Raw genomic sequence first — 27,673 nt, forward strand, 5'->3', positions numbered from 1 at the left:
TTTATATTCAGAAAGAAAAACATAATTCTCAGGGCCAAAGTGATAGTGCAATAGGTCTGGCAGTTGCCATGCAACACTGCTGCCCTGGATTCAATATCAAACATCTCATATGGTCCCCTGGGTCTGCCAGGAGTGATTCCTAAATATAGAGCCAGGAGTAAGCCCTGAGCATGACTGAGTGTGTTCTGCACTCCCTCCCACCTTCTCACCATCCCTCCCCACCAAAAAACCCAAACAAATCTAATTATCTTTATCTCAGACATACTTAGTAAAATTTTTCGAGGAAGGAACACTGAATTAACCATTGGATAGTTTTCTTTACTGACTGAGTCCTGTTCATACGCCTGAACACAATGGCCAAGGAAAACCTTCGTAATGAGGAGAATGCCTAAGTGTGAAAAACACAAACAAATATTTTAACAACTCATTTCAGCAATTTTACAATATTACCTTCCTTATTGGTCTCAGATATTATTGTTTATTGGCAGAGTTCATGGTTTGTAATTTGCTACCATTATAGCACACAGCACACTCCTTGATCAAAACCAGGAGGTTGGTATTTGTTGAATAAATGAAATGAGTATTATAGCATATTCTAAAAAATGATATGAATAATAAATATTATAATAAATAATAAAATAATTTGATAACATCAAAGATTTATAGAGATGGAATATTTAAAGAATATTTTAATTAAATAATTTAAAATAAGAAAGTTGTACTTGCTAACTGAATAAAATTAATTTCTATATCATCAGTACCTCACACATACCTGAAATGGTAGGAAGTATTAAACACATAACTACTGACTAAACAGACCTTTTTTTTCCCCTTTAGATACTTAAGAAATCTTGGAATTTTCTAAACCCTAAGTATCTTTATGAGGAACTGAAATCATAAAATAATTTCTGATTTCTGTGCATAAAACATTCAGATGGCATTTTAAACTATGAAAGTCATAAAATATAAATAGGGAGGCTTTGATTTATTCTGGAAAACATCTATCAAAAGTATTTAAAGAAAACCACAATGCAGCAGCTTTGAACATGAAAATGGAGAATGAGAAAAAAAGAAGCAAATGTTTTTTATTTTCAAATAAGATTTCTTTCGAGGCTTAATAACCTGTTTAATTTTCTGACTATTAGTAGCTACAAAATACAAATGTACATATCTTAGTTCAACATGAAGCACCTTAGCAGATCTATAATGTAGAATCTTTTATAAAAAACTATATTAACCGGGGTCAGACGTAGTACAGCAAGTAGGGCACTAGCCTTGCACAAGGCTCAGCAGGCTTCCCAGATAGTTCCCCAAGCACAGCCAGGAGTGATTCCTGAGTGTCCTGAGCACAGCTGGGTATGACCCCAAAACAAAACCAACAAATATATATATATATATTAGCCAAATTTGCAGCTATGCAATCTTTAGAAAGACTAATAAAGGAGTGAAAAAATAGTGGACTTTCTCCCTGGCTGATAAGTTTCTTTATAACACATTCCTTGCAATTCCGGTGATAACTTAAAGGTATTATTTCTTAACATCTGTAAGTGACATAAGGAGAAATTCTTTCAATTTTGCAAGGTAAGTATCCCTGTCACCTGCTAACTGGTACTATATAGTCGTATTCAATAAAAACCAGAGCAACTAAAGAACTGTGGAAAAGGGTGAGGCAAAAAAGACAGAATGAGATGCTTATTTCTCCAATCTATGGATACCAGAGATCTTCTCCCTGAAGTTTTATACTCAACTTATGTGCTTTTATTTACACATAGTCAAGATCAACTCATGTTCTTTTATTTATTATGTATTCAAAATACATATTATAAAGCACTGATAACTGAATAAATTAAAATACCAATATTTTGTCTTATAGAAGACAGACTATAAATTCATTTCACTTCACAATTTTTTTCATCCAATTTTATATTTATAGCCATATTTTTGTCTCCTCTACTATTATGATGATTAAGGACAATTTAAAAGCTTGCCTTCCTGAATACTTGGTAAGATGATGATTACACAAACAGGCTTTTCTCTTCCTATAAATTTGTGGTTATGCAGTATGTACTATGGATATGTATGTTTTATTTTTCGAACACATTTAATGAACAAAATCACAGTCAAAACTTTCTCTATTTCATATAAATTCCATTTCAATAATTATATATGAATAATAAGTGGATTTCATACTATAAATATTGACATAGGGAAATATGTGTTGACAACCTATCTAAAATAATTAAGTCATATGCAATATTAAATAAAAGGGTTTCAGAAAAATATCTAGGTTGCTAAAACTGAATATCAAAAATGTCATGAAAACAATGAATGCATTCACAATACAACATAAAAGTTCAAAACTATTGTATATTTTTATTTACCATGTCTGAAATCTTCGTGCTCAAAAGAATTTTTATTTTCATCCTTTTGCTTCTGCCTCAGAAATTCAATTCTGGGACACTCACATATACCGAGACTATTAGCGAGAATAACAGCTTCATTTTTGTGAAAAATCTGTAAAGAAAAGACAGTCTGAAAATTTTTATGAATATTTGGTAAAACTTTAACATTAACATGGGTAGTTTTGTCATTTTATGTTTATGCATCTGGGCAAAGAAAATGCAGGCCAGGTTCACTGAAAAGACATAAATAACCTACATGTATAAATTTTATTTGGTAAAATAATTCATATATTTTTAATTTACATACAGCTAAATTATGATGTGTACAAAAGCACTAGAGTCAAGACTGACAACACTGTGCGGTGCAGGAGCAATAACTTTACAAAGTTTTATTCTACCCAGTCACTTTGCAAGCTTATCAAAAGCAATAAATTTTGTACTTAAACTTGTTCATACCAATTGTATGTTATTAAAATTATTCATATCATACAAAATAGTAAAGCATGAGGAGAAGGCTGTTTACAATAAGTCTTCCATTAAGTGGAAATTTTTGGTTAGATATAAGATTTCAGAGACTAATTATTAAAAACCCTGCTAAAATATGTGTGTGTGAGGCAAATGCAAAAGTTTGGTGGATAGGGAAGATCATATTAATTAAAACTAGATGGATTCTTACATTCAAGTTGCCTTGCAGGAATCTTTAAGGTCATGTTGAGGTTTTAATATTTTTGGTTTTGCGTCAAGACTTATTCCTGACTCTGTTCTATGGGCTTATTTCTGGTGGTGCTTGTGAGACCATATGTAGTTCTGAGGATTTAACTTCAAACATACAAGAAAAGCACCCTACCCCAAGAACTGTCTTTCCAGTTCTCATCTTCAACTCTGAAGAAACTAAAGCTTGTATGTAATATGGCAGTGTCTAATGCAAGAGAAGCTATGTGGAGCTTTAAAAATTCATACTCAAAGGGGCTGAAGAGATAGTATAATGAGTAGGATATTTGTCTTGCACGAGGCTAACCCAGGTTTGATCCCAGGGAATCCTATATGGTCCCCAAGCACTGAACATTGTCAGGAGCAATCCCTGAGCATCACCAGGCATGCCCTCCCAACGCCCACCCCCCAAAAAAATCCCCAAAATTTCAATTTCATACTCAAAGGTTTTGGGGCTATTTGATAATAATTTCCTTGTGTTCTCTTTTATTTCTTTTAGGTAGTGTTTTGTAGTTTTCTTTGTATAGGTCACTTCCCTCTTTTGTTAGATAGGTTCCTTAGTACTTGATTTTCTGAGGAACAATTGTTAAAGGGATTGCTTTTTTTTAAAAAAAAACTACTCTTTCATAATTTGCATATAGAAAAGCCATGGACTTTTGTGTGTTGACATTGCAACCTGCCACTTTACAAGTCGATTGTTTTTAGGAGCTTTTTGGTACAGTTTTTAGATATTCTTTGAGTATAAATTATGTCATCAGCAAATAGAGAGAGCTTTGACTTCTATTATTATCTGGATGTCCTTAATGTCTCTTCTTGATTAACTTATGGCAAGGACTTCCATTATTATATTGAAAACTAGTGATAAGAGGGGGCAATTTTATCTTGTGGCCAATATTAGAAGGAAGGCTCTTTTTTCATGATTAAGCATATTTGATGAGTGCTTTTGGTAAATAGCTTTAACTATGTTGAGGAAAATTCCATCCACTCCCATTTTATTGAGAGTTTTTATCATGAGATGATATTGGATCTTGTCAAATGCTTTTTTTGTCCTCTGATATGATCATATAATCTTTATTTTTCTTGTAGCACAGTGGGTAGGGTGTTTGCTTTGCATGCAGCTGACCCAGGTTCGATTCCTCCATCCCTCTTGGAGAACCTGGCAAGCTACCGAGAGCATCCTGCCCCCATGGCAGAGCCAAGCAAGCTACCTGTGGTGTATTTGATAGGCCAAAAACAGTAACAAGTCTCACAATGGAGATGTTATTACCCGCTCGAGCAAACTGATGAACAACAGGACTACAGTGCTACAGTGATACAATAGGTGACTTGCATATGTTAAACCATCCTTGCATCCTCAGGATGAATGCTATTTGGGCTGACTATTTGGTGACTTTTTGATGTGTTTGTGGATTTGATTTGCTAGCATTTTATTGAGAATTTTTGAATCTAGTTCATGAGGGAAAATAGTTGGCAGTTTTCCTTTTTTTGTGCTGTCTTTGTCTGGTTTTGGTATGAAGATAATTATTCCTCATAGAGAATGGGAGTGTTGCTGTTTCTTTGATTTCCTGGAATAGCCTGAAAAAAAAACTGGCAGTAAATCCATCTTAAAGATTGAATCTATCTAGGTCTAGGCATTTTTTTGGGGGGAGGAGACTAAATTATCATTCCAATTTCCTCAATAGCAATCATTAATGTGTTCTGTGTCTTCTTTTTATTTATTTACTAATTTACTTATTTGAATTTTCTCCTTTTACTTTATAGAAACACTGTGGTTTACAAAGTTGTTCATGATGATTTGATACAGACAGGGTTTCCGGAAGTACAGGGGAGAAGGAGATAGGTAGCCCATTCCTACTCCATGAAAACCTGAAGATTTTAGTCACAAAACCCACATACTTGTGTTTCAACAGATTAATTTCTGGATGAGGCGCAACCCAACTAGTGGAGTCCGGATAGGAACATAGTAGCGATTGTGGAGGGCGGAGGTTTTGGCTGCTTGGGCTCTGTTGGGTGGGTGCTAGGCTCACCCATCCCACTCCAGGGTGCTCTGAACAACTCAGTCTTGTGCAAGGTCTGAAAAAATCCCTGCAACTTATTGATATCTTTTGAGAAACACACCAGATTGGATACAATGAAATGTACAAGGCAACCAATATTGTTTAACAAAATACCAATACATAAGGCTTAACCTGTAACAACATTTTAGTAATCTCTTATACAAAGGTTTAATAGATACATGGTGAGATACCTCAATATTGACTCACTTTCTTCTGAGGAAACATTTTTGATGATTATTTTAGCAAATTATAACAAGCAGTATAAAATAAATTATTGAAGGCCTGCTGTGGGGACGGGTTTAAGGGGTGGTTGGGAAAATTGGAAATAATGGTGGTGGAGAGTGTAGTGGTGGTTGGATTGGTGTTGCCTTCTACATTACATTGTATCCAATCTGGTGTGTTTCTCCTGGTTTATCAGTGTTGTAGAGTTTGAGATTTTGGTGGCAGCAAATGTGGCTGCACACTCCAGGAAGTCCAAAAATTTTAATGGGATGATACCATTGAAGTTAAAATTTTAAGTGGGCAGTGGATTGGGCGGGGGGGGGTGTGAGTGACTGTCAGGGTTTCCAGAAGTACAGGGGAGAGAGGGATAGGTAGCCCATTCCTACTCCATGAAAACCTGGAGATTTCAGTCACAAAACCCAAATACTTGTATTTTGAGATTAATGAGTTTCTGGATCATGGCTGGTGAATGAATATATATGGCACCAGAGGTGATCCATGGGCATGACTCTTGAATCAACTTTGGGAGGTCATAAGAGTCCAATAATTTACTCATTTCTTCTAGGTTTTCTTTATTCATGGTCTAAAATTTTTCAAGGTAATCCTTGATGATCCTTTGAATTTCTGTGCTATCTGTTGTGATGTCTCTCCTTTCATTCCTGATTTGGTTTACTAGGGTTCTCTCTCTTTCTTTGTGATCTTGTTTGTTGGTTTATTATCTTGTTTACTTTTTCAAAGAACCAGCTCTTTGTTTCATCAACCTTTTAGATTTCAATTTGCTAATTTCTGCTCAAAGTTTTTTAATTTCCTTCCTCCTGCCTTCATTTCAGCTCCATTTTCTTGTCCTTTTCTGTTGCATAATATTGGTTTGTCCTTGCTCCTCCCACAGGGACAGGGAGCTTTGGTTTATTGAGTTACTCCCATCAACAGTGCTCCTGAGGCATACCCAATTCCATCAGACACTAATAATCCTATATTGTTTTTCTCTTTCCTTTATGTCCTTTGTATGATTTAGCAATGTATTTTTTAGGATAGACACAGGATGACAGTTGATACTTGCTTCTGTAACATAGGATTTAATCAACTTCAAATAATATTTACTCATGGGCATCCATTGTATTTACTTGACTTAAGCCTCAATTGCCCTTAGTTCCTAACACCCCCAAAAGGAGAGTCCCAGCAAAGGACAAGGTGGGTGACAGGAAAATGGTGGTGCATTGGTGGAGGGAAGTGAACACTGGTAAAGGGATTGGTGTTAGAACATGATATGCCTGAACTCCAATCATGAATAACTTTGCAATCCAAGGTAACTGAGAAAAATTAAAATTAAAAAAGAAAACATAGACAAATGAATGTAAGTTTGCATTTTTAGTTACAGTAAAGGATTAATTAAAAAAATTACTTAAATTCTCCATTTTAACTGACTGCAAATTAGGTACAGGGGTCATAGTGTTTGAGAATTCAGGCAAGGCTTTTTTATAGAGGAATCCTTGAACTTTGAAGAATAAACTCACAACAGGGAAAAAATAGGGAAAAACTTTCATTAAAAGAATCATGGCATTGAGTATGTTAGGCAGCTCACAACTCAAGAACATACTTCATTTGGAATAGCTACATATTTAGTAAAAGAGGTAAGGCTGAAGCTAGACTGTGAAGAAGGGCCAGAAATTGAAGGCAGAGGAATTTGGACTTAATTGTTCAAAAGTCATGGAAAGCTACTGAAAGCTTCTCATTGATAGTACAGTGCAGTGTGTGCTATAAAAATAATGTAAGTCTGTAACTGTATCTCATTGTGATTCATTAAAATAAAAAATTAATATCATAGGGAAGACTAATTTGCCTTACTGATAAAGTTGGAAAGAAGAGAGGGCAAGACCAAGAGTGCGGCTACCTATTAGGAAACTACTGGCAAAGACTGGGAATAATGTTTTAGATGGTGACAGGCAATAGGAATACAGAGAAAATGGAAGAATATGAAAGAACAGTGAAGGAGGAATCACTAGAAATGGTCAGCCAACTAAATGTAGGAGTAATGGAAAGGGGAATAGTCAAAAATAATTTCAAGATCTGAACTTATTCAGTGACAGAATGACAAGATTGTGAGAGAATTGCTTATGGGAAAATATTTAAAGGGGTCATTAAAATATATTTTATAAAAACTAAGGTAGATTAATCATGAGTAGCTGCAGATATCTGAATAAACAATAAGAGATGGGCTGGCTGAGAATGTACATTATGAGGAAAGTCAGAGTAGATACATGATATTCTCTATGACTAACACCCAAGTCCTTGGGTATCAAAGGTATTAGTTGTGGGCCACAGTGATAGTACAGTGGGTAGGGCTCTTGCCTTCCATGTGACTGTCTCAAGTTTGATTCCCCGCATCCCACATGGTTCCCTGAGCACCTCCAGGAGTAATTCCTGAGTGCAGAGTCAGTTGTAATTCCTGAGCATTGCCAGATGCGTCCCCACAGCCCAAACAACAACAAAGAAAAAACCCAGCTCCCCAAAATTGTTTTTCTCATGTTAGTCAACTCTCTAGCTAACAAAAGACCCTTAGTCTAAGCCAAATCCTTCTTCTAAACTGCTTATGCTGTTGTACTATAAATCATATCTTATCTCCAAAATTATGCAGAACACAAATAAATATTTATACTTACTATATATACTATTGCAGCATAGAAATATAGCTTTTCTGATCTACACACAGCACAATGTTTTTTTCTAGTCAATTACAAGCCTCTCCTCCACCCCCAATTTCCATCATCTTAATGGGAGTGTTAAGAAAGAAGGGTATGACAGTGTGTAGAAAGAAGGGTAAATTGCTAAAATTTTACTTCATAGTCTCATATTTAGAGGCAAGCATAGAAACCTATGCTTCTAGGCTTTTATCCTTGTTCAAGGGAGCAAGGATGTGACCATGAGAAAAAGAAGATAACAGTGTAATATGGATGTCAAAGAAATTTCAAAAAGGAAAGAACAGTCAAAAATGTCAAATACTCCAGACTACAATGACAAATTTTCATAATGTTCTATGTGCCAGGAATTGCTCTGAGAACTGTGTTGGTAAATTTTAATGACATGCAGTATTTCACCTAATATAGCCAAAATATCACTTCAACATGTTATCATCATAAAATTATAATTTTTTCCTGCATAGTCTTCAAAAATTTAGGGTCAGAAAAGTTCAGTGATAGAGCACTTGCCTTGCATATGTGAGGCCTTGGGTTTGATCCCTGCGTGCATGTGCACGTGCGCGCCCGCAACACACACACACACACACACACACACTCACACTAATATTTACTTAAACTTTCAGCATACCTCAATTCTTACAAGTCAAATTTCAGGTATTCAGTGGTCACAAATTGGTGGTGGCCTCTGAAAGAATGGAGTAACATAGAGGGTTGTTGGCAAGAGTAGAGATGGATGGGTGTGACCCAAAAAGCCAAAAAAATTAAAAAAAAAAGTAAGAGTAGAGATGGATGGATCTCCTTTAGGAGACACACACTAGTATAGAAAATATGCAGAAAGGTTAGACTCGTGTCTGCCTTTGATGGTAGAGAGCAGTGGAAGGACTGTAAATTCTTCAGCCTATTTTGTGAAGTCCTCAGTTCCTCAGATGCGCCCCTCACCCTCAGAGACCTCCCCAGCATCTGTTCCAACTTCTCTAATCTCTCCTCCCTTGCACTGCAGGCATGATTTTTGGTGATTTGTGAGTATGTAAAATATGTATATGGTAAATGTTGCTATTTTAATGATTATTAAGTGTGCAATTAATTTGTTAAGTGTATTGATAATGTTCTTTAACTACGACCAGTATTCCTGGAACTTTCTACATCCCAAAGAGAAACTATTTATTTAACAATAACCACCCCACTTCTTTATCTGCCCCATCTCTTGGTAATGTCCATTCTACTTTCTGTTTCCACCAGTTTGCCTATTCTAGATATCTTTCTTATAAAAAATATAATATTTATTTATGTGTGTTTTTCCATCTAGCAGAATATTTTTGAGGTTCAATCATGTAGTAACATGATTTAAAAATTTCAGTTTTTATTGTTTCTTGTTTTGGGGCCACACTTGGCTGTGTTCAGGGCTTACGCCTGGCTCTGCACTCAGGGATCACTGCTGGTGGGCTCAGTGGATCATATGGAGTGTCACAGATGGAACCGAGGTCAGACAATGCAAGTGCCCTGCCTGCTGGACTATCTCTTTAGTCCCAGGAATTTTATTCTTTTTATGGATGAATAGTACTTATCCATATGTATATATGTGTTTGTATATACCATACTTAAAAAAAATATATTATTTGTAAATGGGCATTTGGGTGATTTCTACTTTGATTATTGTAAGTAATGATGCTATGACACTTATATACTAATATCCACAAACTTTTCAATGTGCATCTCATTAAATCACCAAACTTTGTAAAATATACAGAAAAGAAAAAATTAGGCATGAGAGGTAAAGTCAGAAAGCCGCTGAGTAAGAAGCCAGCTGTCACTGCAATACAAATGACATTTTAATTTTATGTGAACCCTGATGTAAAGAAGGTTAGGAGTTTCTTTTCTATATTAGAGTGAGGCAGTTGCCACCAAAGTGAGGTAGGAAGGCTGATTTTGGTACAAGTAATATTGCTACAAGTAATATTGATGATAAAGAGGTATCAGCAGAAAAAGGGGAAAAATGAAATAGGAGAAAGAAATGGTGGCACTAAAAGAAAAATAGCATGATAGTTAGAAGATGCTGTAGTTTAAAATAAATGGCTTTTTTTTTTTCAAAATAGAAAAAGTCCTCCAGGAGTTTAAAACAGAGTAAAGAAACTGATGTATAAATCTAGACAAAAAGATCACTATATAAATAATAATAAAATGCCTATAAAGACTAAATAGCCAAGCAGATAAGGTAACTGATGACTGGGTAAAATCCAAAGAAGGAAGATTTTCTATTTTTTTATGATACCTTTATGTTGCCTGTGAAATAGCAAATAGAAGTGTTTTATAAACAAGGACAAAATGAATAAGCCACAAATCATGCTTAATTAGAAGTTGCATTTTGTTCTTTAGGAGAGCATTAGTCTGAATATTTTATTCTACCTTGCTTGTTTCACTGTCTTTGAATCCTTTTTCAAGTATTTGTAGTAGGTGTTTTTTCTTCACTGTACTCTCAGGATCAAAAACATAAAAAAGGCATTCCAGCATCTTTTCACAGTTCCTTGAAAATAATTGAGATGAAAAAATATTTGAGAATTGATTTTCAAATAAGCTTAGACATAAAAAAGAACACTCATATGTTTTGCCTGGGATATTTCACACTTACATAGGATGTTCCATCATTATTATTAAAACTCTTCTCTCCTTCAATCTCAAAAAGAGGAAGTAGATAAGCTAGGTTCTCAAACTAGTCAAGGGTAAGCATGCTAAGAAAAAATATTTACCATGAAGACATATTTTAATATTCTAACTTCAAAAGACTTTTTTTTAAGTGAACCAGTCATTTATTTATTTGCTTGTTAAGAAGCAGGATTTATTGTGGTGAGACGGGGTGGTTGAGTGCCAGGGTAGGGAGCAGGGACTGGAGGGGCAGGTCCAAAACTCTCCGGAGTGTAGTACCCATCCTTTGTCCACAGACCCACGGTTTGGGATGTGGGATGCCCACAGTCATCTAGTATAAGCTGCGTCTCGGCCGCCATGTCTTAAAACTCATGTGAATTAAACTTGGTAAAGCTCTACTCCCTGGAGATGTGGATCTTCTGGCAACTAGGAAACTTGAACTTGGCAAAGCCCAGAGGCTCTATCACACATTCTTTGTTCTGTACTTTGGTGCAAATGGACATGATAACTTGGCCAACATGGACCCTTGCCACCATGCTCTGGGGCTTTTCAAAGGCTCCCCACATACCTGTTTAGAGCCTGAGATTGTGGTCAGCATGAGAGTAGCTAGGAACATCCACGGCTATTGGATAACATTGGATTGTCTTTGCTGCTCCCACAGGGAACTTAAGATTTACTGAGCCACTCCCACAACAGTGAAATTGAGGCACATTTAATTCCATCAAGTACTAATAATCCTATGTTGTTTTTTTCTTTTCTTTATGTCATTTGCCTGGTTTATTCAGCAAAGTCCTTTTTGTATAGACATAGGAAGACAGTTGATTCTATGCTATGTAACATGGGAGTTAATTGACTCCAAACTGATATTTGCTCCTGGGCATCCATATTTACTTGACTTAAGCCTCAGTTGTCCTGAATTCCTAGCACTCTAAGAGCAGGGTCCTGACAAGGTACTTGATGGACCCAGGGCAATCTGTGAGCTACCCTGGCATCAAAATAGGCCAGGCCAAGCACCATAATACTTAACAATAAGTTAAAAGCAGGGTCATAGACAAAATTCTGTCATGATCCAAACAGTAGTAACTGAATAAGGACCTTGCTGGGGTTAGGAAAGACTAACCCCGACCTGAGGACTATGGTCTGGAATAGATAGCAAGATGTCCCCAGAAAGAGCCGACCTTAAGCTTAATATATCTCTTACTGTGTTCATACAAAATGACATTGCTAGAAATATCATCATAATCATCAACATCATCATCATCATCATCCTGTTGATCGTCAATTTTCTTAAGCAGGCACCAGTAATGTCTCCATTCGTCCTAGCCCTGAGATTTTAGAAGCCTCTCTCTTTTTTTATTTTATTCTTTAATTAGTGAATCACCATGAGGATACAGATACAGATTCACACATTTTAGAACTTGTTTCAAAAGACATTTTTATAAAATAAAATAAAACCATGTTAAAATATTCCTTAGGGAACTTCTTACTCTGAGTGATGCGTATCTTCATTGTCCAAATAATTTTGAAATTTCTCTTCAAATTTTAGTCTCAGAATACGGTTGTTAATTTTAATGATGCGTTTTACTTTTACTCCCATAATACCATATGCTTTGAAGTCCCATGTACAAAAACGTGATAAAATTAATTCATAGCAGGAATTAAACCTGTATGTGAATATACAATATACAGAGAAAACAACAGATTTTTCTTAACATTTTGAAGAAAACAGTTATTTTGTGATCAAGTATACAGCCCATACTTTGTTTTTTTGCTAAAGATATTATATAGAAGCTGCATTTCAGTTTATACTTGGCACAATCAGTAAGAGATGCTAAGCTTTGAAACATAAAATAACTCTTACACTTATATGTTGGTGCCCAACCAGATCATGAAGATGAGTCCTTGGATGCTGCCCTGCAAGCAGGAAGCAGAACCAGGATCCCACTTTGCACTAAGTGGACAAGCCTAAGCTTGTGAGTCTGATTGACATGGAAAAAGCCAAACCGACCCTCAGTGAACACAAAGAAGCAGCTTCCGCTTCTCACATATCTCAGACCTAGCTACCCTTTAGATGGAAACATCTTCTATCTATCACAGACCCCAGGTGTGAGGAAGTCCTGACCTATAGAGCCTAGTGCTAGACCATGTTTTATTCCTTGGAAAATGTAACTGACCATGTTTTCCTTCCTGTAACTGGTCGTGTTTTCTTTCATAGATATTGTAACTATTTGCCTCATAAATAGGGCAAAACTATGTATACTTTGATACATGCTCATCCTGTACCTCAGTTCTTTGTTTTAATTCTTCCTACTCTGTTAAATTTCACTGGATGTGATTATAATAAGCCAGCAAATAAAAGGAGGCTGAGAAGGTTGCTCTTGGTCGCAAGATCTGAGCAAGTCCTGTGATCCTCTGTGAAAAATAATTTCTTTCGCATTCCTTATCTCAGTGCTTCAGATGGCCTAACCAAACATCTGTACAACACTTATATAAATATATTTTAAACATGTATTTATTATTATATACTTGGTTTGACTGAAAGATATTTGTTGAGAAATTTCCACAATTGAAACACCTTTTTCTTTGGCTTTGGTGAAAATAAGTGCCCCCTGTATTATTTCTCCAGCTTAATCATATATATTATAACCAACTATATCTACTGATTCCTTTTTTCTTTTTTGGTTTTTAGGCCACACCTGGAAGTGCTCACAGCTTACTCCTGGTTCTGCACTCAGGAATCACTCCTGGTGGTGCTTGGGGATCATATGGGATGCTGTACTATCTCTCTGGCCCTATCTACTGATTCCAACACCCTCCACCTCAATTTGATTTATTCCTAGTTTAACAGGATATACCAAGGCCTGAGTATCCATACATTAAGAAGGTACACTTGCATACATCATCATCATCATCATCATCATCATCATCATCATCATTATCATCATCCTGTTGATCATCGAATTTCTCGAGCGGTCTCAGTAATGTCTCCATTCTTCCTAGTCCTGAGATTTTAGAAGCCTCTCTTTATTCTTCCTTTCCAATGTTGCCACACAGGAGGCTCTTTCAGGGTCAGGGGAATGAGACCCATCATTGTTATTGGTTGTGGCATATGAATACGCCGTGGGAAATTTGTGAGGCCCTGCCATGTGGGCAGAAAATTCTTGGTAGTTTGCCAAGTTCTCAGAGAAAGAGAACTGGGCTATAAGATGTCTATAAGCTTCTGGGAGCTTGGTTTTATAGTCTCTGGATGTTTGCCATTGATGGGATTACACTGCGCTGAGGGCAGTCCCTGGGTGTGACCGCCTAGCTACTGGAAAATGGGGAATCTGAGCAGAAGAGGCCCAGTCCCGATCTGAGCAGGCTTGGCGGTCTCAGCACCGGGTCCCATACACCTAGGTTCCTCTGCCAGTTCATTCATGTGTGAGGCTTGTCCAAACGTGTGGAGAAGGACCTTGAGCATGGCTGTGGCTATGCTCCAGATTATTAGGAAACTATGGAGCATGTGGAAAATGGCCCTGAGCATGGCTGTGACTGGGTTCCAGAGGTCTTTGGCTGCTGGGACTCTGCTCAGGGTGGGGAGGGAGACTCAACCCACCCCCTCCAAGGGGCCCTGATGAAGACAGTCAGGCGCAGGGGGGCGGGGGTAAGAGACTCTGCGTCGCTCTCTTCTGGGAGCTTGGTTTTATAGTCTCAAGCACTAATAATCCTATATTACTTTTCAATTTCCTTTATGTCATTTACACGGTTTATTTAGCAATTTCTTTTTTGTATAGAAACAGGAAGACAGGTCATGTTATGCTTTGCAACATGGGAGTTAATTGACTCAAAAATAATATTTATTCCTGGGCATCCATATTTACTTAACGTCATCCTTAGTTGTCCTCAGTTCCTAGCACTCCAAAAGAGGGTCCAGACGAAAGGACTGGATAGACCTAGGGCAAGATGTAAGCTACCCGGACATACGTATACATAATAGGCTTCCCAAATTATTGAATTGATAAATATGTAAATTCATCCAAAATCCGACCCTAAACTTACTCCTTCTTATTTTCATTTTATTATATAGTATTAGCATCTAACTGGTATTACCATCTGACCAGTGATACTGATCAAAAGCCTGGGACATTCTTTGCCTTCTCTCTTCCTCCCCAATATCTAATTCCTTAAAAAATCTGTTTATAATTCTATAAAAAATCAGATTTTTTAATATATCTAAATACATTGTTATTATGACCCTACTTTATCTTTACAACTGTATTATCTTAGTCCAAATCAGTATCATACCTGTTGGGACTACTACAATAACTTTATACTTAGGGGTGTAGAATGAAAGAGATAGGAACAATACTCTTATTGAGCCCATATTCCAAGAGAATTTGGGTCCTAGAGACATAAAATCATTTCTAAAGTAAAAATTGCTTTGAAGAGAGGCTTTTATGAGGAGTTGATGGCGGTACAATTTAAGGTAGTTCTTGAATAAGACTTTCCATAGAAAAACCTAAGAACAACCAATGCACTAATGGAGGGACCAGTTGCTATTCGATCTTCAGAAAATACTCTGCTCGCTTGCTCTTTTCTGACCCCACCTGGCCATACTCACAATAATTCTGGTAGTACAGAACTTAGTTTAGGTAAAGACTTCAAAATAGATCAATTTGGAAAGGAAGTTAAATGATTCTATTTGGGATAATTTTTTTTGATAAATTGCTTGCTTATCATATGCAAAATCAATGAGGACCTATCCATGTTCTAGGGTCACAGAAGTGAGACATCTTCCAACCATCTGAGTCTAAATTTAGTTCTACTAAGTTTAAAATTTAGAGCACCTCTCTACCTTTCTCACTGGCAAAGACAGAACCAGTGCAATTAGGAGTTGTCAGATTATTTATCTCATAACAAAATAAGGCAATACTAAATGCTGACCAACATTTGCAAGGCATTGAATTACAAAACTGATTAGCAAGCATTGGTGGAAGAGGATGAGGAGGTCAGACGTTGACTAGAAATAACTTAAGAACAGTGATGGAGAGTCTTGAACACTTTGGTGTGGTGAAAGTGCAGTAACTATACATAAAAATGATAAACATGACATTATTCTAACTATATTACCTGAACTATAATGATAAAAAGAAAAATACAAAAAACTATTGTTGGCACATTCCACTTTGAAATTGCCTGCATCTCAACTTGGGATGTGTATTTCCTTTCTTTCACTTTAAGGGTTTTTCTTTTATCTCATTTCTCCCACACTTCCTAAGTAAAACTTATTTACAAAAATATCTCACTGTGATTCAATAAAAATGTTTTTAAAAAGCCTTTACGTGTTCGCATTTCTAGAAAACATTTTTTAAATCCACATTCTACTTCAATTATCCCCAAACTTACTACAGTTTTATTATTGTAGTATCCCAACTAGATGCAGATTTTATGAAAACAAGAACTGTATTTTCTTTGAATTGCTCTTAGCAGAGAATCTGGATTATAGTAAATGTTCAGATGGATGAATGCTGAGCAAATAAACAAAGCAAAAAAGGACCCAAAGATGAATTTGAATGCAGTCTCTCTCTCTCTATATATATATATATACATATATATATATACACACAAATGTATTCCCCATTGAGTTTATATTTATAAACCAAAGGAGCAAGTAAGTAATATTGTGAATGCCAGAAAAATTTTGATAGGGTTAAGATTGAAGAGATACATCTCAGTGTTCTATTCAAAAAGAAAGACTATTTGATGAAGATGACAAGAAAATTCCTCACAAAAAATGACTTTCTATGTTGGCCTTGAAGATTTTGACACACAATGATGGAGTGCAGGAAAGAGTGGTGCAAGGAATTTTGGGAGAAGAGAATAAAACTATAAAACCACTTATGTGGTGGTATACCAGGAATATTCTGAGAGTAGTGAGACACACACTGCTGAGTCTAAGATAAGGATTTGGAAAAGTTTACAGACCATAGAGTGAAGGACAAGATGTCAGGGTGAAGAGTTTGAATGTGATTTGGCAGGTCAATTGCAGACACTTGGGTTAAATACAGCAGCCATAGTCTAATGGGAAGGCTCTCAGGGACCACGTGCAATTGATCTGGGTCGTAATGCAGAGGAGAGCATGAGAGGCATTAGTAAAGAAAACTCGTAGATATGGAGATTACAGGAGATAATGAAGACAAGAATGGGGGTTGGATAGAAAGCGCATGTTAACAAGTGCTAAGGCCTTCAATGTGAACCCCACCCCAACCTTCTGGCAACACTGGGCACACAGCTGGTGAGTTCCAGCACAGTTGCGTGTGGCACTGAGCACAGTTGTATTGCATAGGCCCTGGCTAACCCTGAGTGCCATTGAATACTGTCAGATTTGGCCCCATTAGGGAAAAAAAAGTTTTGGAGCTGGACAGAGAGTATAGCGCGTAGGACGTTTGACTTGAAATCACCCGATCTTGCATATGTGGTCCCTGGCACCACACATGGTTGGGCTCAGGGTCTGTTCCTGGCTCTGTGCTCAGGAGTAACCCTTAGTGGTGCTTGGGGACCATATGTAATGTCAGCCAGGTAAGGCATGCACCTTATATGCTGTCTAAGTAGGCTGTATCTGTAAGTAGGTTTTTCTTAACACATACAAGAGATCTGAACTAAGGTAATCAAGCCTATCGCATGTAAAAAAAAAGAAAGAAAGTCACTGCAATTCTACAAAAATTTTATTTTATTTTCTCTTTAGAACGTTGCAAGGCTATTGTTAAAACTAAGAAACAGCAGGAGAGATAGCTCAGTGAACCAAGCACATGCTTTGCATGTGGGAAACCTAGGTTCAATACCCTGCACAGCATAGGTAAGCACTGAAGGCTATGCAAACAAAACAAGATAAAATAATAAACCAAAAATAAAAGCAAACAGACAATTATTACACTTATCGAAATCCATCAAAGCTAACAGGTTGATATAGTTACCAAAACGGCTTTTTTGTTTGTTTGCATTTTGCTTTACATCCTGTCGCCACCTAATCTTCTTGTTTTATGAGTTTAATTTTCAATAAGTTAAAAAGAAACATAAATAATAAAAAACTATTTTCTTTGTACTAAATAAGTATAAGTGGCCAACTAAAACATTTCCCTTCACCCTGCAGAGAGAAACCATTCAACTTCTGCACTTAAAAATTCAAGGACTTTATTTCATATAGGATTTGAGCAGAATTCTCTTTATATATTTTATATAAAAATTAAGTATTGCGATTAAGTAAACAGTGGTAGCTCATGGGCAAATGGATTTACTGATATAAAAGAAGTTATTTGAAAAAATTTCTTTCCCTAGTGTAGAATTTTTCACAGTTTTCCACTGAAGTACTCCTAAGGCCCTTGAAAACCTTTTTACTCACAAAGGGGAGTAAGAGCAACATGAAATAGAAATTGGGAACTTTGTTCCAGTAACCCATTAATAACCACAATTTTCTTTCTAAAATGTTAATGGAATTTGCATTTTACTTCATAAGAATCAGTGTTTATTTCAATACTGACTGCAAGTAAAATCATACTCCAGGGGGCTAGGTCAAGTCCATTCTAAAGGTATTTCTCGAGGTCTATTTTGAAAAAATTTAGAAAAGTTTATTTATTTATTTATTTATTGCTTTTGGGTCACACCTGGCAATGCACAGGGGTTACTCCTGGCTCTGCACTCAGGAATGACCTCTGGCGGTACTCAGAGTACCATATGGGATGCTGGGAATTTAACCCGGGTCAGCCGCATGCAAAGCAAACGTCCTACCCACTGTACTATTGCTCCAGCACTGAGTTTAGAAAAGTTTTAACTTTTGAAAAAATGATAGTAGAAATGTGAAAAAGGTATTGTTTTTACAAGGATTTTTCTTTTTCTGGGCTTCCATTCTGAAGTATAGATGCCTGTTTCCTCCATTTTGCCTATGGTTCTCTCCATTTTTCCTAAATAGGCTTTTTGCACATTTCTGGCGTGAGCATATATATAACTCTATTTTAACTCACAGGACCATGCATGCCCTGTCTTAAGATTGCTCTAAATAACAAGTTTGGCTTTGACCATATAGCTCCAGGAAATTTGGTAGGCAGCCTCTTCAGGTATTTGCAAACTGCTGCTGCATTTCTGTTTTGAAACTCCTTTGCTTGAGCTTCTCACATAATATTCAGGATCCGGAATTCAGTCCAAAATTGAACAGAATAAATTTTATGCACATAAAACTAATAACTGATTATAAAATTTACTAAATTATGCCCTACTCTTGAGATAAGGGAAATTAAGTAAAGAGCAATGAAATACTATTAGAAGATTTTCTTTTTTCTTTCTTGTTTTTGGGCCATGCCCCGAAGTGCTCGGGGGCTATTCCTGGCTCTCTGCTCAGGTTTGGCCCCTGATGATGATGCTGGGGATTTGAATCAAGTCAATCTCAGGCAAAGAAAGTGCCTTAATCCCTGTACTATCTCTCTAGTGCCATTAGGAGGTTCTCAAGGCTAGTTTGTGGCAATGGTACAAAAATAAAAATATATAAATGGTAAAACGGATAACTCAATATTCAGCAAAATCATTAATTTTGAGAAATGTCTAAGAATGACAAAGTTAAGATTTTAAACATTGGTTACCTTTCATTGTTGATACTAAGTACTTCAGATAATCTTTCAATATATAACAAAATTTCAAAAAAGGCTTACCAGTCATCAGAACGAGTACCTTCTTCAAAGTAGATATTTCCCACACTCTCCAACTCAATTAATAAAAATGAGATTAATAAACCATGACTTTTCTTCTTTTGCTTTACTTCCATATGATAAACCGCTTCAATTCTATATAAGAAAATACAAAAGCTTCTAGAGTGATGTAAAAATCACATTAAAATACATGCTTTTTAAAAAAACATGCTAAAATACAAGGCTTTTGTCAATGGATACTTGGTGTTAAAACAAGAAAATTTAGTGTTGAGCTAAACCACATAAAAGACATCCTATTTTTGGCAATTAAAATTATCTCAAATTTTACTAACCTCAGAGTGAGAATTAAAATAAAACTATTCTGGGGCTGGAGCAATAGCATAGCAGGTAGAGCATTTGCCTTGCACGTGATCGACCCCAGTTTGATTTCCTGCATCCCATATGGTCCCCTGAGCACCACCAGGAGTAATTCCTGAGTGCAGAGCCAGGAATAACCCCTGAGCACTGCCGGATGTGACCCAAAAAAAGCAAAAATAAAATACAACTATCCTGACTTTACCAATTATAGTTTTAAGTTTTTTGACAAGTCACAACTTTTCTCTGGTGGAGTTTCTTGATAAAATGGTAGTGTCACTATTGTAATAAGTTCTCTTATACCCAAAAAGACATTTCTGAGAAATACATGCAAAACACTTTTATGTAAGGATATTAGCAGAGTTTGGTAGAATAAGAATCAAATAAATGTCAAGTTTTTATTTTTAGTATTATTAAAGAGTAAACAAAATTTATTCACTTGGTGTCCAATAAATTTTTTTAATTCCTAGTACTAATTAGGCCATGTTGCTCTTATCTTTTCAGTAAGACTCAACTCCAGTTTGTTTCTATATTGTCCCAGAGAACTATGCAGGTATCAATGGATGAGTTTCTATATAAGAAGGTTAAATGTTTTTTTTACTTTGCAACCACTGGAGTAGTGGAGTGACAGAAAGTAACCATGACAAAATTTATTGTTCCTAACTATATGCTTTGAATCAATGATACCTAAGTCTACTAAAAACTAAAATGGAAACACACTTCATGTTCTATTTCATTGTTAAAATTCTTTTACCTTCCAAAAAAGGGAACTGAGTTCAAATGAAAATCTAGGATATTCTGTTCTCTCATGTTTCAAATTCGAACTAAATAATTCACTAAACATACTCATCTAGTTTTTTGTTCCAGAATGTTATCCTTTCATTCAAGGCATTTAGTTTTGTCAGTATCTTCTTTTGAAGCTTTGTATCTTCAGTGTCAATTTCATAATTCTTTGATTTTTCAGGTTCAAATACCTTACTATTATTGAATCTATTGTGCCAGTAGCAAAGTCTCTTGAGTTCAGTCAGTTCTCGCTCCAACTGTGAAATCAATGTAGTACAGTAAATGTTTTCAGTGGGCTCTATCAAATATGTAGCTATGAAATCTAGGTAATAATCTTGAGTCCATTAATTATAACTTTGGCTAGCCAATTTCTCTTGACCAGAGAAAGATAATATGGGGTTAAATATACTCATATAAATGTTCTTCAAAAATATTTTTTGTACTGGAAGAAGGAAAGACTCTCTGACTAGTGGGTTAGAATCAAATACCCAAGAACAATCACCCAGAAAACTAGTCAACCAGTCAACTTACAAGGGAGCCAGGTGAATGAACAAATGGTGCTAGGAAAACTAGGTAAACCATGTAAAAAAAAATCTGGATCCATATCTCACACCATACATAAAAGTCAATTCAAAGTGATCAAAGATTATGTGATAAGTCTAGAATCCATAAAGTACATTTAGGAAAATATTGACAGAATATTCTAAAGTGGTTTTCAATGACATGATACCATTGGCAGGAGAAATAGAAAAAAAGTTAAACAAATAGGACTACATTAAATTAGAGTTTCTGCATAGCAAAAAAATCCAAAAAACTCCCTCGTGGTTAAAAGACATCAAAATTTACAGGAGAAATTGTTCACACTCAATATATCAGATAAGGGTTTAATATCCAAGATATATAAAGAATCCACAAAGGTTAACAAAATACACCCAAAATCCCTAAAAAAAGAGGGGGGGGAGAAATAAGAGAAACCTTACCACAGCAGACAGACAGATGACGAATAGCCACATGAAAAACTGCTCATCATCATTTCTCATCCAAGAAATTCAATTCAAGAAGGTATCGAGAAATCTCACACTAGTGAGAATGGGAAATGTGAAAAAACAAAACAAAACAAAACTGGCAGCAATCCGTGTTGGAGAGGTTTTGAAGAAAAAGAAACTTTCATTCACTGCTGGTGGGAATGCTGTCGGGTTCAACCCCAATGGAAAGCAGTATGGAGACAATGTCAGAGAAGTATGAATAGTTTTATTTAGTGATCCAGCAATTTCACTCGTGTATACCCAGGACACAAAAACATTCATTCAAAAGGACATATGCCCATGATTATTCATTGCCGCACCTTAGCACAATAGGTAGGAACTGGAATCAACCCAGGTGTCCAAAACCAGATGAGTGAATAATGAAGTTGTGTTATATACACACAATGGAATATAATGTAGCTACAAGGAAGGATAAAATCATGCAATTTGCTGCAATTTGGGTGAAACTGGGAGAAATTTTGAGCTATGAAAGTCAGAAGAATGACAAATATCAGATGAACTCACTTATCTGTGGTATACAGAATAAAAGAACATGGGAAAATCAGGAATCAAAGGGGATACTTAGATTACTTGGAACCTGAAGTGTAGAACTAAAAACAGGGAAAGAAAAAAACTGAAAGGGGAAGCAAAAAGAGGGGGTTGGAGGGTAACAGAAGCAGGAGGCTGAGCCCCTGGTGATGAAGAGGTTTTATGTAAATATCTGAACCACAGAAAAAAAAACTGAGAGCATGAGACCCAAACTACAATAACCTAACTTAGATATGTGTGTGTTGAGGAGGCAGTCTGGGAGCTAGGACAGAAAAGGGGGGCATTGGCGGAAGTGGATACTGGTGACAGGTTTGGTGTTGTAAAATTATATACCTGACACTCAACTTGGTATAACTTTGTAAATCAGATTGCCCAAATAAAAAAAATAAAAAATATATTTAAAAAAATCACAGATTATACTAAAGCAATGTTCCTTGAAATTAACCTTTCTATTTCTTTACTTCAAGAAAATATTTTTAGAATCCTATGGATGAATATTGACCACAATAAAAGTTTTGAAAAAACTGTCCTTTGCTAATTCTATTGTGAACATATTTGTGTGTGATTTCTAAATTTTTCTTATATATCCAGAAGCAAAATGGAAGCTAAAATAATTTTATGTCATTCTGGTTGCTATTTAGAAAAAATTATTATACCTTTAGATAAATTTTGAATAAAGTTTTTGGGGTTTATTAATAACATAAATTTCTCATAGTTTTGAATTTTAAAAGTCTGAGTTCAAAATACCGCCCTTGTCTGAATAACAGATATTCTTAAGTGTTTTTTTCTTTTTCTTTTTTAAAAGTATTCTTTCCTACCTCCACTCCCATCACTATTTATTTTTGGTAAAGAGTAAACTAAGGACACAATTCCTCTACTCCCAAGTGTTTATTTTTATAATATGATTTGCTGAATAATTATGTTTTCTTTGCCCTTTTTTGTGCACTACATTTTTGTATGTATAAATTTCCACTTTGAGATTTAAAAAATCATTAATTTTTTAGGATCCACTAAATAAAAAAAGCACATATAATGCTAAAGTATAACAATTTAAAGTTCCCACTATGTTATATAATTAATACTGTTAGTAAAGCAATATTAACAAATTGGATAAGAAAATGAATTTTGAGCACAGCCTGGTGGTGTCCAATGAGAATGCAGCTTAAAGATCTCTAACACTTGGAATCATTGTTTTTACAGAGTTTTAAAAAAATTTCATTAGTAAGCCTATAGCTTTCTTCAATTGCACACTTCTTTCTACAAAATAAAGCTTAGCTAAGTACCTGGAATCAAGATACTTTGGGGAGGGAGCAAACTTGAAATCCAAAATATTAAGTTATTTATAAATAAGTGTATGCATATTTATAACTTAAAAGATTTTGCAGTTTTCTTCAGATATGGCCATGGAAAATTTATAATATTGTATCTTACATTTTTTTTCACAAAGCTGAATAATTTTATTCGTTCTTCTGGCAACTTCCTTAATTTGATTTTTCGATTATTTAACTTTTCAAGGTCTTCATCAAGATGTCGCTGAATAGTTTTCAGACGCATATTATAATACATTGTTTTTTTCATTACTGTCATCTAAAAATGAAGAAAATATCAACAAACCTCATAAAAATAGTTAAAAGAGAAGATATTATAGATCAATTCGGAAAGAGTGCACCAGTAAGGCACTGGCCTTCCTTAAGGCCAAGCCAGGTTTGATCCCTGGCACCCCACAGCCTCCCCAGAGCCCCATCAGAAATAATCCCTGAGTGTAGAGCCAGAAGTACACCTTGAGCACTTCCAGGTATGTCCCAAAAGCCAAATGCAAAAAACAAAAAAGAAAAATTAAACCATTCTCTTTCTCTCTTTGTTGAAGCATGTCTAAGAAGTAATATTTAAACAGCAGAACTGAGATTACCACACGAGAGACCAAAGTGGTGAGGTTATTCAATGTGTTGTGGTGGAGAAACAGTGATACTATAGTGATGGCTGTGGTGTGGTAATCTATTTTGAAGAGATATGAAATTTTACCCCTAAAACATTTGTAGTTGGGCAAATCAATGTTACCTCAATTAAAAATATGCATAGCAAAAGTTAAAAAATTAAATTCATTTGTTAGCCCAAAAAGGAGTTAGAAACCATAAGCAAAAATACATTCAACTATTCTACACATTTCTTATTCTATAAGGCTTACCATTTAAAATGGAATTTTCTGTCCATTAAGTATAATAGTGAGCAAGCAGTAATACTATTTTCATTATGATATACACAAGACTGAGAAGGGAAAGGGTAAGGTAATAATGCACGTAACCAGGGATTGAATCTAGTAATTCTGATTTAATTCCTATGTCCTCTCTCTGGCCCATACTGATTTCCTGGTAATAATTCTAGTAGGTCCTGTTTACCTGCTACCAGTAGGTTATATATTCTATAGTCATGGTGGAAATTTAAAGAATTAACAGTAACATATTCAAGGGTTTATCACATTATAGAATTGCCACAAGTTGTGTTCTTATGAAAAGAACTAAAAAAAGCATTTTAGAAATCTATATGAAATCTTTAAATTAAAAAGTTTCTGTTTTAAACACAATCTTGATCTGAATCAGAAGTTAAACTATATCATATGCCCTACTTGTGCCTTAAAAGGTAAAGAAAGCTAAAGAGCTTACAGTGAGAAAACTGAAATGACAATTTAAGATGCCAGGAATTGCATGCCAGACCTTTGAGCCATCTTCCCAGCCCCAAACAACTGAACTTTATATACTTTAATTAAACCATGATTCTTCCTAGAACTACTCCTCTCATATACTTCATCTCAACAAATAATGACTCCTTCATTCAGCTCCTTGAGAAGTATTCTATACTTCTTTTCTTTGCGTATCACACCCAATCTATCAGCAAATCCAGATGAATTCTACTTTCAAACTACCATCAAAAACTAAAAATTCTCAAACTACTTCTCAAGAATTCAACAATTATCCTCCAGCTTACTAGAATTTAACTGTTCTAAGTGATTGCCCTTTCCCTCCAATAATTCCTTCTTACTTTTATCAAAAAGATCTCCTTAAAGCATAACTTGTCTTTCCTCTGTTGAAAAATTTCCAGTTACCCCTCATTCAAAGTAAAAGCTGATAAGCATACAGCATTCCACAGATCTCACGTATCTGCCCAGTACTCCAATCTTCTATTCTCCCCACCTCATCCCTCAACCTCCTTGTTACTAGAATCAGTGTCATGCTTCTGCCTCAAGGTCTTTGTACTTGCCAGTCCCTGAACAACTTGCTCTCATTTCAGACCTGTTCAAATGTCACCTTAAAAAAATTCTTTCCTTATTATTATGTATTAATAGCCAATTTCCCTTTCTTTTCTCCTACCTATAAATCTTTTTCATTCACCCATGATTTCTTTTCCCCTATAAATTTAATATCATATGACATACTATTTATTGACATGCTTAATTAGTAAACTATTTATTTTCTTTCACTAGAATATAAGCTCCAAGAAAGCAGGGATTTTGTGATTCTGTCCGTCTTTACTTGCAGTGCCTTGAGCTATGCCTAGAATGTAATAGGCAGTAAATATTTGTCATATCAATAAACCAGTCAAGTAATTTTATAAAGCATGTTCACCCTCCCCTCAAAGAAAGTTTGCAGAAACTGTCATTTGTAAAACTACATATATGTGAAAATTCCATAATATGGGGGTTTTTGCATCATTTTAAATTTTAATGTTGTAGAAAAGATAATGCCCATCCCTTATGACTGTGAACATCATTTAGTAGATAACTCTGGCTCTTTGTTCAATATTGCAAGATAGTTTGCTTCTTGGAATGAGGAATGAGAAATGCCTAGCACTCCATATAGTCCCCTGAGTCCCTACTAGGAGTGATCCTTGAGTACAGAGCCAAGAGTAAGCTCTGAGCATCACTGAGTGTGCCTTTACCCACTACCTCAAAAAAAAAAATGAGATGAGGGCAAAAGATCTTCTCAGTTTAGGTGGGGGAAGAGAAAAGAGAAAATTAAATTTTGAAAAAACTATCAAGTGCGGTCGAGAAAATCAAGTTAAATGAATAAACACATTTTTTCACTATGTTGAAATGATGGGAAGGCTTGGTGTGCTGGGTATCTTTGGGACATTTTACATGCTTGAAATAAGTTGTTAGATGTTTAACTAGATGAACAAATGGGGGAAAGTTCTGTACAAATTATAAGTGTTTATTATTTTACTTTTCAGTACTCTCACCCCAATTCACATGTTAGCAATAATGTTTTCTAATACTACTAAGATCTGTGAATACAGTCAGAAAGATGCGATCAGACCTAAGTGAGACACTGGAGTAGGAATGCACTTACATCAGCCAGTTCCTTGATCTGCTTTGCAGACACATCAAATGTGTCAAGTCTTTGAAGAGAAGGCAAATGATATAAGACATGTATGGAATAATTGAATAGCAAACAAACTGGATTGCTTTTATATTGAGGATCATTCAGACATAAATCCTTTAAGCAGCTCAGTTTGGTTAAGTTAGTGAGGTCCTAAAATAAAAGAATGTTGCACAATTATTAGTTGCAACTGTTCATTTCCTGTTTTAAGTTTTGCAAAATCAGTTTTATTATGGCATAACTGACATGATACAGTAACAAACTAATTATTAACTTTACAAGCAAATGGGTCAGACAAAAGTTTACACATACGTCACCACCTCAACATTTTAGATAAAAAGCATTTTTTAAAATGCTTTTTAAGCTTCCTCGTTCTACAACATAGTCAACCCCTTACTCTGGTCCCTGCTCCCTGGAAATCATCGATCTGATTTCTGTTACAATAATTATGCCTTCTCTAATTATTACCTAAATGTATCAGTAGATAATTCAAAGGGTCCTGGGTTTGAAACCAGAGTCACAAGGTCCCCAAGCACTGCTGGGATCATCCTCTAATAGTAAGCCAAGAGTAACCCCTAAGCACTACTGGGTGTGGCCTCACATGTCTTAAACTGTGCTCCTTCATATCTTGACTCTTTATTGACAAAATATTTTCAAGATTCATGCATGTTTTCTGCATGAATAATTACATTTGTTTCTTCTTACTCCTAAGTATAGTGTATATTCCATTATCTGGACCTATTCTACTTTGCTTATATATTTAGAATTAAGGAGCATTTTAATATTTTTCAGTGTTAGCTCTCATGAATAAAACTAGTAAGAACATTTGTGTTTAATGCTTTAAGCACACATATTTCTTTTCTATATGTAAACTTAAGAGTGAAATGTCTGGAAAAGTAAGTGTTTAACTTTTTTTTTGGGGGGGGTCACACCTGGCAATGCACAGGGGTTACTCCTGGCTCTGCACTCAGGAATTACCCCTGGCGGTGCTCAGGGGACCATATGGGATGCTGGGAATCGAACCCGGGTTGGCCGCGTGCAAGGCAAATGCCCTACCCGCTGTGCTATTGCTCCAGCCCCGTGTTTAACTTTTTGTAAAATTCACTAAACTGCTTTCTAAAGTGCATGTAATATTTCACATTCCCACCAACTTCATAATAAAGTAACAGATTATTTCTGGAACAGG

At 35.6% G+C, this 27,673-nt stretch overlaps 1 protein-coding gene across 2 annotated transcripts in view; it reads right to left on the minus strand.

Annotated features, from left to right (window-relative positions):
- The window catches only part of LRRC9 (leucine rich repeat containing 9), a 116,844-nt gene that overhangs the window by 73,472 nt on the left and 15,699 nt on the right, over positions 1–27,673 (minus strand). For both annotated transcript variants that reach the window (XM_055130088.1, XM_055130087.1), the window contains exons 7-14: positions 26,458–26,640; positions 23,546–23,701; positions 20,604–20,797; positions 19,407–19,538; positions 12,216–12,392; positions 10,492–10,609; positions 2,382–2,514; positions 266–388 (exon numbers count right to left, since the gene is read on the minus strand). In XM_055130088.1, coding sequence (XP_054986063.1) covers positions 266–388; positions 2,382–2,514; positions 10,492–10,609; positions 12,216–12,392; positions 19,407–19,538; positions 20,604–20,797; positions 23,546–23,701; positions 26,458–26,640 — 1,216 coding nt within the window. The remainder of the gene's footprint in view (positions 1–265; positions 389–2,381; positions 2,515–10,491; positions 10,610–12,215; positions 12,393–19,406; positions 19,539–20,603; positions 20,798–23,545; positions 23,702–26,457; positions 26,641–27,673) is intronic.

This window comes from Sorex araneus, chromosome 3 (assembly GCF_027595985.1).
Source record: "Sorex araneus isolate mSorAra2 chromosome 3, mSorAra2.pri, whole genome shotgun sequence".
Taxonomy (NCBI): Eukaryota; Metazoa; Chordata; class Mammalia; order Eulipotyphla; family Soricidae; genus Sorex; species Sorex araneus.